Below are 12,263 nucleotides of genomic sequence, written 5' to 3' on the forward strand. Positions count from 1 at the left end.
CTGTGGAGGCCAGAAGAGGGCATTAGATTCCCATAACTGGAGTTACAAATGGGCACAAGCACTCTTCAGTGCTGAGCCAACTCTCGAGACCCTCCTGCCTTTTTTCGAGTCTCCCACTGGATATGAAGCCTGTTGTTTTTAGTAGATAGATGACCAGGCTGCCATGGTGACGTTCATGTGGGTCCTGAGTGTCTGAACACAGGTCCTCATGCTTGCCCAGACTCTCCACCCAGTTATATCTCCAGTCCTTGGTTTATATGTTTGCTTGAGACAGGCTCTCATGTATCCCAGGCTGGCCTCAGACTGAAGCCAACCTCTGGAGGGTGGGGACAGATACCCAGTACCACCCCTGTTTTAGGTGGTGTTGGCCATCAGGCTCAGGGCTGCATGCATGCTAAGGCAAGCATCCTTCCACTGAGCTGCATCTCCAGGCTTTTTAAAGATTCCAAGATTAGGAAACTACACTTAAGGACGCCCAGAGAAGGCACAATCCAAAGACCAAATACCCACACTGACAAAGACCCACTCACAATCTGATCGGAAAGAAACAATTCAAAGTCTCCCTCCTTTTCATCCCTGCCTTAAATCCCTTAACTGTTGAGACGACTCTGCTCTGTTTGCCTTCAACTCCTTGGCTAATGGCACAGAGATGGGCACTCACTCCTGCTGAGCACCATGGCACGTGACAGACTTCGTATCGTCTCTGTATTTCACTACTGTGTGCTGTACACAGGAATACACAGATTACGTGGCAGAAAAGAGGGCCAACGCACCACAAATGGCACAAGCATCTGCACACGTGTTACCTATCGGCTCTATGCCGAGATGAGCATGAGATGAAGGCCTGTGGTGATATTTTAATTGTACTGAAATGTTATTTTAATTTTATGTTAATAAATAAAGTTGCCCTGGGGTCAGAGCTATTAGAGCCATAGTAAGAGCGTGGTGGTTAGAAGAGCTAGGTAGATTTCTGTGTGTTCAGGGATACAGCCAGTATTGGAGACATACGCCTTTAAGATCTGGAGGGCGGTACTTACAGGCAGTGATGAGGCAGTCATGTGGTTGGGTTTACAACCAATGAGAAGGCAGAACAGAAAGATTATTTAAACAGGGACACAGGAAGTACCTCCCTCTCTCTGGGGGAAGCTAGGAGCACTGCAGGAGGTAAGATTTTATCTCTGAGCTCTGACCTCTCGGCTTTTCTCTTTTACCTTGGCTCTGTGTTTCTTATTTTAATAATACGATTGGTTACAAAGGCCAGGACCTAAAATCCCGTCACCCAGGGCAACGCTCTGTGCTAGCCGTCATCCAGCTCAGCTTCTTGTGGGATGTGGTTCCTGAACAAAGGCGAACACTGTTCTTCTGGCATGCCACCAAAGAACACCTAATCCCGGTGAATTCGCAGATAAGTGGTGTGATGGGCAATCTTCAGCGTCACCATGGAAATACACCTCTAAGTGTGTCCATCATGTTTCCAGAGAGTTTTAACAGAGCCAGGAGGACCCACCCTGAACAAAGGCAGTGTCTTAGACTAAATCCAAAGGAGAAAGCAAGTTGGGCACCCATTCACCTCCCTGCCTACCGACCGAGAATACAGTGTGACAGCTGCCAGGTCCGCCCACCATGAGGGACAGTCCCCTCAGCTCTGAGACGGACCAAATCTTTCCTGATGGGGCTTTGTCAGCTATCAGGTATTTTGTCAAGGCAACGAGAAAAGTAACTAGTTCAGGCACCGTGTTTACCTCTAGCATGCCACGCTTGGAAGGGATTTTAATTTCAGAGATTCATTCCAGCTAACTCCTGTTTTTACTGTATACAGGACATAACCCTTAAGGGACAACTCAGTGGGACTGAGACATGCCTGAGCTTTGAAAAGATTGTCGGCCTCTCTCCATTTAAAATGCTGATGATCTTAAGGAGAGGAACTGGGGACCCTCCTCCCCCAAACCCTCCAGAGTTTCACATGAGGAGGGCTGACACCAGGGTTCTCCCGGAGGACCCAGGCCAGGACTCACCCTCCGCCTCGTGGATTGGCTGCTGTGACTGTGTCTGTGACAGCTGCTTTTCTCTCTTCCTCTTCTTCTTCTTGCCCTGAAAAATATGGCAGCAGGACAAGATGACTAGGGACAGAATAACACCAGCCTGGCAAGAGGATCCCAGACCAGACCGCCTCAGGACACAGGTGCCAGCCTTTTTGTCTTGATTGCTCTTGGTGAGGGTGCTGGAGGATTGGGCTGGAAGGAGGCAGAGCAACCCTGCCCTTCTTTCTCAAAAAGTCCCTCTGGTTGGGGCAGCCAGGCCTCTTGGTCTTGAGGGCCTTCAAGCTATTCTGTCTAGCCCCCACCCGACTGTGTGTGTGTGTGTGTGTGTGTGTGTGTGTGTGTGTGTGCACGTGTGTGCGTGTACATGTGCATGTGTACAATGTACATGGGGACCAGAGGACCAGATGTCATTCCTTAGGCACTGTCTACCTTTTTTGGAGACAAGGTCTCTCCACTGGCCTGGAGCTCACCACACAGGCTAGGCTGGTTAGTGAACCCCGAGGATTTGCTCCCCTTCTCCGGTCTAAGAACACAGCACCACGCTCTGTTTTGTATGTAGGTGTCAAAGATTAATACTCGTCTGCTTGCAAAGCAAGCATTTTATCTACTGAGCTATCGCCCTGGATTGGTTGTTGATCTTTTCTGTGGTGTCCCAGGTCCCTCTGAAAATTTGATGCAGCTATGAACCCTCTTACCAGAAAAAAAAAAAAAAGAAGAAGAAAATCATATATTCAAAAATCTGACAAGTTTCGAAGAATTTCTAGACATGGCTTCCCTAAGAATTCAAACTTGGCTTTTTTATTTCTAGAGAACATGGCTTCTCCTCTAAAAGCAAACTGAACCTGCTTGTTTTCTCGCCTCTGCATCCTGAAGATGCGCCCGTGCAGCTCCCCGGGGTGGGTGGGGCGGGGAGGGGTCTGAGTTCTGGCACAGCACGAACACTTACGTAGTTGTCCCGAGCTGACCAGGTTGGGTAGAGTTGAGCGTGAAGCTGCCGTTCTTTCCGGGCAAGCTCGTAGTATTTGGCCTGTTCTTCTCTAGACAGGTTGTGCCACTGAGGGAGAAAGGGGTAAGACACACAGCGCAGTCAGGGTAGGGGACATGGAGGCGGATGCCAGGGCGAGTCAGCCGGGGCGGGGGGGGGGGGGGGGGGGCGGGCGGGGGGGGGGGCTCACCTTTCTTCCCAGGATTTGGTTAATGGCTGCACTTTCCTTCAGGGTACACTCAGCGACCACCTTGGCCCTCATCTCCTTCATATACAACATGAAGGCGTTTAGAGGCTTTTTCACGTGCGGCTTCTTCTCCTCCTCCTTTTTCACGGTAACCGGGGATTTCCTGTGGAGGAATGTGGCTGTAGGTTAGGTACCACCATCATCCGGCTCCCCATCCCTGCCTTCACTGAGGCAGCTGACCAAGGCCTCTGGGAGGAGAGGCTTGTTTGCGTAGCCATGTATGACTGCTTTAAGGATCTGGGCGGAGAGAGAGGAATAATAATAATAATGATAATAATAATAATAATAATAATAATAATAATAATAATGATAGGAAGAGGTGGAGGAGAGAGAAGGAGGGCAGGGCATGGCTCTCTGGGCTACTCAGCCTCGGTGCTAGTGGTGTGGGCTTTCCTGCTGTCTTTCCAGCAGAGAGGATAATGTCTGGGTCTCTGCTCTGGCATCAGCTCTCACGAGTCCTTGAGAGAATTTCCTTCTCTTCTCCGGCCTCATATTTTATGGGGATGACAGGGCAAGAAGGGAAGCTGAAAGCTTCCTTCGTTCCTCACAGCCGCTAGAACCTGACTCTGAGAACGGACGCATCAAGTCTTAAAAGGAAGGGTCGCAGACACTCGACGAGAACAGCCTCCAGGAGAGAAGATGGGGCTAAGATTGCAAGCTGACACCAGGAGAGAAAACCAAGCGGCATGGGCTGTGCAGACTGGCCAGTCGCTCACACACCCCCTCCATCCAGACGGCCTCTTACTTACGCACTCACTGCAGGGCTCAGGCTGGGGGGCGCTGGCTCCTGCTTCACAATGGGGGAGACGATGGCAGGGTGGGGGATTCCTGAGGTGGGCAGGCCAGGATGGGCAGAAGCCACCATGTGTGGGGAGAACCGGCTTGAGACCAGGCTGCGTCACAAATGGAAACAAATGAGAACGGAGAGGCAAGGGCTGTGTGCCACCCAGATGGTTGTCATCTGCAGAGCTAGGATGTTGGCTTTGGGGGCTGCCTAAGGATGCTATTCCTTCCCCTGGCACACACAAGGTACTCAAGCCTGGTGCTGGATGCAGGTGGAATGACAAACAGAGGTGTGTGTGTGTGTGTGTGTGTGTGTGTGTGTGTGTGTGTGTGAGTCCTGGGGTCCATAGTCTATGGGGTTATGGTGTAATGATCATTGGGCAAGAGGTAGCCCCTCATCAAAGAGAAGCGAGGACCAGAGAACCCCATACCTGCTCACTAACCTACAGGGGACAGGCTGGTTCACGGCCAGAAGTGGCAGTCACTAATAGACAAATAGCCCAACACTTCCTGTTGACAGCCCCAGCCCCAAGACTAACCTGGACATTGAGGCATTCATGGCGAGGGCAGGGTAAGGATGCCGGAAGCCACCAGGCGGGAGGGAGTACATAGGCTGTCCTTGCCTGTGAGGGTGAGGAAGGAGCAAGATAATTTAGTCAGACAGGGGTATTTAAGGCCAAGACTGAGGGGGCTGGAGAGAAGTAAGGGCAGGAAGTCAGAGGAGCTGGGAGGAAGCTGGCCAAGGCAGGAGTGAGGGTGTCTAAGTTCTGGGGTCCAGAAGGCAGAGCTCAGCAGAGGGGGCAATGAAGGTAAGAGAGGCAGTGGGTTTCCTTACTGTGGGACAAGCCAGCCGAGGGGATGGGGGATTTGTCCGACAGCTCCTGGAGACAGTGGGTAGTATGGCGAGAGCTCAGAGGGATGAGGAGGCCGGGGGATTCCTGCTTCCGAAGAGAGAGGTGTCAAGTGCTTCCCTCACCCCCAACAGGAGCTCCTTCCCCTGAATGCCCAGGTTGTCCACACCCTGGGAAGCCTTGTCTCCCCTCATTTCTGTCCTTTCCCCCTGCTGGCAGCTCTGGGCTGCCACTCAAGGGCACCCAAGGGCGGGAGGACCCATAAGCCTTCTCTCTAGTATCTTTGTGGTTGTAACTTTCTGTTGTTGACTGGACAGGGATGCATACAGGGTCCAGGACATACCCGACAGGGAGCAAAAAGTATCCCGAGTCACCTTTAACTAATGTTCTAGAAAACCTGCTTCATTCCCAGTACAATAAACTTGTTCTGCCAATCAACCACCCTGCCTCTAAACTCTGGATTTTCACTCTATGTTCACCCACCCCACCACCCTGCAATGATCATTATTTCTCCAAACAAGGGCTCTGAGACTTCTTAGAACCACAGTGACTCAGTAGGAATGTCATGGAGACCTTGGCTCCCAGGGATGGACAGGTATGGTGGGCAGTTAGTTATCACCAACAACACATCAAGTCAGGCCTGCCCTCTGTTTTATAGCTATTTTAAAGTCTGTCCAGAAGGCTCCTATTTGAAATGTATGGTGAGGGCATACATCCTGGTTTATGGAGGCACAGCCTTGGATAGACAGGACAGCACTCAGAATTAACAGTGGTACCAGCCTCTGTACTTAACTGGTCTCAGTGCTTCTAGTCCTCACAATGGCCTCTTAGTGTGGAGAGGTGGGGGGCATAGGTTAAAACCAACCAACCAACCAACCAACCAAAAAAACCCACCAGGCCAAAACAACAAAACACTACTCCAGCGAACCGGCTAGGCGAGCAACCTTTTGAGAGCTGCAACAAGATCTGAACACAGATCTTATTCATCCAAGGACTCTTCGGTACCCCACCCCAAAGGAAAGCCGGCCGCCCCATGGATGCACAGCCCGTACCAGGGACCACTCACCTGTCTTTGGATCGATCTCCGGGGAGAGATGCGTGGGAGGGGATGCAGGGGAGAAGTGGTCGTTGCTGTAGGTGATGAGGGGTGTCAACGGGTGCATGTGATGAGGGTGCTGGACAACAGGAACCTTGTTGGACTGCAAGAGAGAGAAGACGGACTAGGCACAGAGCCAGGGAGATGGTGTGTACTGTCATGCACCGTTTTCTGTGCCACGCCCTATCCAGTCCTCGTAACAGGCCTAGAGAGGAGGATGAGAGGACGGCGAACGCCTCTCTAACCCCGCACTGCACCTCTTCCCAAGTGCGGTGGGCACCTGTGGGCCGCTCAGTTCTAATGGGCTATGGCACCGCTCTAGGTGGGAGAGGGCTTGGCACACTTTCTAGACCCCTTCCATGGAAACGGGAGATCTCAGGTTCGTCACTGAGTTCAGACTTAGAGATGAAGGGCGCTCTCTCAACTCTCGGCCACTTCCTGTAGCCCTTCTATTCACCCGGTGTTCACACCACAGACTCTCATCTGCTCAGTCCCCCAAGCTTCCCAGGCTAACAGGTCTTTCTGCAGAGAAGGTAGCAGAGCAAGGGGTGGAAAGCCCATCCCGATGATGAGCCGTGCTGCTGGCCTTGGTGGTGGACACGGGCTTTACAGTGAGCAACTTCCTAAGTCCTCTGGGCTTGTTAGACGTAGTAGCATGAGGACTGTTCTCACTTTATCCACGGGCCGTCACCAATGGTTCCCCACCCACAAACGTACCGCACAGCTAAAAGCGTAAACAATAATTTTAACATCAGATTGCCAAGAACCCAGTGCATCCAAAGGATGAACTTGGGTTCCTTGGGGATGGTTTGTCAAAGGGTGACTATTGGTATCATAAACATAATAGGACTATTACCAAAGAAAAGTAAGGGGTAGAAGAATTATAGACAATGGTCAGATGGTCCAGTGGGTCACGGTGTTTTCTACCATGCCTGACAACCTGAGTTCTATACCTAGAACCCACATAGTAGGCCCTCTGACCTCTGTGAGAATACCATGGAACAAGGATGCCCCCCCCAATAATAGTGGGGAAAAAAAAGAGAGAATCACACAAAACCATCTCAATTGGGAAAACACATTAACTATGATTTTAAAAAATGGATGCTACACAATCACACCACTGAAGCCAGCCTGCCACCAACTTCTCATGTCATTTATTATTTTTGACATCATCTCATTATATGGTCCAGGCGAGTCTCAAACTCATGGTCATCTGTTCCAGCCTTCATGCCTCAGTTTTTAATTTATCCTTATTTGTATCATCTTGTCATTTTATAGTAGAGAAGTCTTGGGCTGGGGTGTATGCCTCGGTTTTTAATTTTTACTTATTTGTACCATCTTGTCATTTTATAGTAGAGAAGTCTTGGGCTGGGGTGTATGCCTTGGTTGTCTGGCATGCTTGAAGGCCTGGGGTTGATCTCTAGCACTGCATGAACTGAGTGTGGTGGCATGTATCTGTGATCCAGGCACTTGCACTGGACAAGTGGAAGAAGAAAGATCAGGAGTCGAAGGTCTTTCTTTGCTACATAGCGAGGTGAAAGCCAGCCCGGGGATGTAGCACTCTCTGTTACTCTCTCTCCACCTCCTTCCCTCTAGTAAAAAGTCTCAGTGGCCCACACGCCATTGAGTCAAAGAACACAGAGCAAGGAGTTCAATTTGCAATCTAGGTATAAAACCAACCTAGATGGCCTGTGGGCTACTATCGGCCACTAGGGGGCAACATTGTTCAGGAAGTGAACTTCAAGGGGCCAGAGGGGAAGTAAACGCTGCTAAGCAAGAACTGTTCTAAGTCTGGCCTCTTCTTTCAGGCCACAGTCCTACTCTGCTCTCCTCCCTCTCCTCCCTCTCCAGCTGCCCCCAGGGCTGATGATCACAGCTGAGGTCATGGATCAGGAATGCACAGCCTCGGTGGACAACCTCGGTGGACACGGGTGCTTGCTCCGGGAGGAATGCACCCATCCAGAACAGAGCCAAATCCTTCCTGCAAGCTCCACGGCCCGGGTACTTCCCCGGCCCGGGTGTCTCGTCCATTTTAAAGTTTTGTGTGTATGTGTACACATAGGGAGGCCCAAGCTGACATCGGGTTGTGTTCTTTGACCATTCTCTTTCTGAGTTACTGAGCAGGGCTCTTGCTGAACCCATCGCTTTCTGATTTGGGCTAGACAGCTTGCCTAGGGAGGGGTCTTTATCTACCGAGCCTGGAGGAGGCCGCCACACGGGCTTAGGCTTTATATGAGTTCTGAGGGCCCCAACTCCCTCTGGTCCCCACACGTTCAGAGCAAGCCCTTTATCTGCTGAGCCACCTGCCTGGCCCGTCTTTACCTTTCTAGGGTATGGGTTTAACTGTAACCTAGGCAGCTGGAGAGGGAGGAGAGGGAGGAGAGGGAGGAGAGCAGGAGATCACCAGACTGAGCCATTATGCTGGCCCCCATACATAGGTGTCCATGACAGTGAGCGTGCCCTACTGTCCATCTGCCCAGATCTTCTTCTTTTGTTTTTTGTTAATCCACTGCTTAAAGTTTTATGACAGAGAGCAACCTTCTCTGCATGCACCCCATTGCAGATACCAACAAAGCTCTTCTTTAAGCAAATTCATGAGATGCCTCCTTTCTAACTCCACATATGTCTCTGTCTCTCTCTGTGTTTTGTTTGTTTATTTGGTTTTATTTTTGATACAGGGTTTCTCTGTGTAGCCCTGGCTGTCCTGAAGCTCGCTCTGCCTCTGCCTCCGAGTGCTGGGATCAAAGGTGTGTGCAACCATATCGGCCTTATTTCTCTTTAATAAATGAATTCTGTTTTAGATTTTGCTTTTCTTTTCTTTTTTTCTTAAAGATTTGTTTATTTATTATGCATATAGCTCTCTGTCTGCATGTACGCCTGTAAGCCAGAAGAGGGCACCAGATCTCATTATAGATGGCTGTGAATCACCATGTGGTTGCTGGGAATTGAACTCAGGACCTCTGGAAGAGCAGCCGGTTAACTCAGCTCTTAACCGTTGAGCCATCTCTCCAGCCCACTTGTTTTAGATTTTTCAACTTTATTTTATGTGTATGAGTGTCTGCCTGTATGTACGAATGCGTACCATGTGCACATCTGATGACCGCAGAGGTCAGAGGCACTGGATAGACCCCCTGGCACTGGAGTCAGGACGGCTGTGAACCACAGTGAAGGTGCCAGTCCAAACCTGGTTCCCCTGTGAGAGCAGTGTGTGCTTCTGACTGCTGGCCCAACAATGTCAGAGCTACTGCTCCCAAATTTCCTACTTCCCCCCATGCCACAGTTTCTGGATTCCTCTCCAATTTCTGACCACCTGTTTCTAAATTACTCCCAAGACTATCTTCAAATTAGCAAAATATTCCAGAAGGAGCCAGCTGGTGCAGAAAATAAGGGTGAAAGATTTACATGCAACAAGAAGTGAGGCAAAGAGGAACTTAGTTAAAATTTGGACAAGAGGGACTGGTGAGGCAGCTCAGCCCGTAGGGGTTTGGGTCGCCGAGCTTGACAACATGAATTCAATCACAGGAACTCCCAAGACGGAAGAAGAAAGCGATTCCTGGAAGTAGTCCTCTGACCCACACAAACCCACCATGAGGCATGTGCTTCCCCTCAACCCCCAGTAAATAAACGTACGTAAGAAAACAAAAGAAACCAGCCCAGGCGTGATGGCACATGCCTTTGATCTCAGCCCTCCGGAGGCAGAAGTAGGTGGATCTCCGTGAGTTCAAGGCCAGCCTGGTCTACACAATGAGGTCTACACAGCCACGGCTTTGGAGAAAGACCCTGTCTCAAAATACCAACCAAACAAACCCTAAACAGATAAAATAAAATCCAAAATTGGACATCTTCCTTCATAGACAAATACCTCTCGAACTCTTTAATGATTTCTTTCCTTCTTCCATCCCCCCTTTCCTTTTCTGAGACAGGATCTCATGTGCCCAGGCTGGCTTCAGATTTACTATGTAGTCAAGGATGACCCTGAACTTCTGGTCCTCCTGCCTCCACCTCCTGAGTTCTTCAATTACAGGTGTGCATCATTACGTAGTGCTAGGCTAGGGATGGAACCCAGGGCTTTGTGTGTTTCAGGCAAATACTACCAACTGAGGCACATCCCCAGCCCAACAAAAGACTCTCAACTCACGCTGTAAGCTCCTTAGCAACCCCCTACCCTAGCCTGTCAAGCAGAGGAAGCATGTGACTCCCACGTAGAATCTGTCTCTACTGTGACCAATGCAACGACACTTCTGTTAATGGGTTACATGACTGTGGAGAATCTGCACGGGACAGGCACTGACTTGGACAGTCACAGAGCTGGAGCTGACAGGGCAGGGAACAACTGGCCTCACAGAAAGTTAAGGGTCACAAAAATAAATAAGAAGTACTTTCGTTTTCACTCTGTGACGTGTTCTAGGTCTCACCGAGGCAGTAAGAGAACTTCACCTGGGGCTGGAAAAATGACTTGGTGGTTAGGAGCACTTACTGCTCTTGCTGAAGACCTGGGTTCGGTTCCCAGCACTCACACGGTGTCCCACATCTGTCTGTAATGTAAAACTACAGGGGATCTGATGCCTTCCGGCCTCCAAGGGCACCTGTACATAAACTCATGCAGACACACACACACACACACACACACACACACACACACACACACACACATCTCACCAGAAGAGAGAACCTGATCTATTTAGACAAAAGTACTTGTCCTCATGGTATATGAAGAGAATACAGAGTAAGTGTTTGATAAACACCAAGAAAAAGTAAACTGGAAAGACAGATAAGAAATGCGGGTGTTTGTCCGGCTGTTCAGGGGGGCCACAGGAAAGGTCACCAGGAAAATGACTTAAATGACCCAAGGCAGGAACTAGTCAGACCACGAAACAAAAGGTGGGGGGGGGGGGGAGGACTCTGGCAAAGGGACCCTGGGGTAGTGGCTTGAGGTGGGCAGGGCGCGCGGTGTGTTTGGGGTGCTCCCAGAGGCCAGGGGAGCGTGCAAGAGAAGGAAGCGGGGTCTCTGTCAGCGTACCCACAGCAGCCGAGCACCGGGAAAGCCCTGGGTTCGAGCTCTAGTGCCTCCAAACAGGCTGGGCACGATGGGTCACACCTGTGACCCTGGCTTCCAGAAGCTTGAAGAAGTTGCTGAGGTTAGGGCCGCGAGAGAGCTCAGCAGCCAAAGGCCCCCGAGCCTGACGGCCTGAGCTTGATGCCTGGGCCCCACGTGGTGGAAGGAGAGAACTGACTTCCACAAGGTGTCCTTTGAGCTCCACACGTGTGCCATAGCACATCCCCACCACCGCACGCGCGTGCGCGTGCGCGTGCGCGCGCGCGCGCGCACACACACACACACACACACACAATTTTTAAAGAAGTTGAGGCCAATCTGGGTTCTATGGAGAGACCATGTTTCTAAAACAGCCGAACACGAAAATCCAAACTGAAACTTTCCAACCCCTGAGACCTGACCAGGACCACGCTGCAGGCCAGGAAAGATGCACAGATAAGACAAGAACCTGCGGGACAGCGAGAGATAAAACTCTGGGAACTGGAATGCGCCTGCGGGTCCTTTTATGCAATGGTCCATCTGGAAGGCTTTGCATGCTGGAGCACTAACAGATTCCCTTGGACAACCCCTTCCTGACCAGAGCTCTCGCTTCCCCATTCTTGGGAGTGGGAGACAAGGAGAGACGACGGTTACTTCATCTTCGATCACTTGCTGCTGCCATTCCTTCCCGTGTGTGTGTGTGTGTGTGTGTGTGTGTGTGTGTGTGTGTGTGTGTGTGTCCGTCCGAGGGAAAACCGGTTCGAGACAGGGTTTTGCCTTGTAACCTAGGCTGGCTTCAAACTCATAGCACTCTTCCCTGATGACAGGCCTCTGTCACTGAGCAACGGAAAACATTAAAAAATCCTCGCAATTCAAACTGTTGTTAGAAAATACCACATCCCCACTCAGTTTGACAGAAGGAAGTGGTTTTGGAATTTTAAGTATTTATTTATCATGTATACAGTGTTCTGTCTGCACGTATACCAGTGCTCCTGACCTCTGAGCCATGTCTTCAGCCCCTGGGTTTTTTTTTTTTGTTTGTTTGTTTTTGATTTTATCACTAAGTTCACACTTAAAGTCCACCCGTTTTAGCCAACACAATGGATCTCTGTGAGTTTGAGACCAGCCATGACTAGAGGGAGACAATGTCAAAACCACAAAACCACTGTGTGTGTGCGCTTGTGTACATGTGTGTGCCATGGCCTGGATGTGGGTGTCAGAAGA

The 12,263-nt window shown here is 50.4% G+C and overlaps 1 protein-coding gene and 1 long non-coding RNA gene across 3 annotated transcripts in view; one reads left to right on the forward strand and one right to left on the reverse strand.

Annotated features, from left to right (window-relative positions):
• The window catches only part of Tcf7l1 (transcription factor 7 like 1), a 165,515-nt gene that overhangs the window by 2,024 nt on the left and 151,228 nt on the right, over positions 1 to 12,263 (reverse strand). For both annotated transcript variants that reach the window (XM_042273484.2, XM_042273485.2), the window contains 7 exons: positions 5,975 to 6,107; positions 4,893 to 4,995; positions 4,597 to 4,680; positions 4,024 to 4,167; positions 3,218 to 3,377; positions 2,989 to 3,096; positions 2,016 to 2,091 (listed from right to left, as the gene is read on the reverse strand). In XM_042273484.2, the coding sequence (XP_042129418.2) occupies positions 2,016 to 2,091; positions 2,989 to 3,096; positions 3,218 to 3,377; positions 4,024 to 4,167; positions 4,597 to 4,680; positions 4,893 to 4,995; positions 5,975 to 6,107 (808 nt within the window). The remainder of the gene's footprint in view (positions 1 to 2,015; positions 2,092 to 2,988; positions 3,097 to 3,217; positions 3,378 to 4,023; positions 4,168 to 4,596; positions 4,681 to 4,892; positions 4,996 to 5,974; positions 6,108 to 12,263) is intronic.
• On the forward strand, positions 842 to 8,767 carry LOC143272397 (uncharacterized). Its single transcript, XR_013049913.1, has 3 exons — positions 842 to 2,182; positions 7,856 to 8,005; positions 8,683 to 8,767. It is a non-coding gene; the product is annotated as an uncharacterized LOC143272397 (long non-coding RNA).

This window comes from Peromyscus maniculatus, chromosome 3, assembly GCF_049852395.1.
Source record: "Peromyscus maniculatus bairdii isolate BWxNUB_F1_BW_parent chromosome 3, HU_Pman_BW_mat_3.1, whole genome shotgun sequence".
Lineage (NCBI taxonomy): Eukaryota > Metazoa > Chordata > Mammalia > Rodentia > Cricetidae > Peromyscus > Peromyscus maniculatus.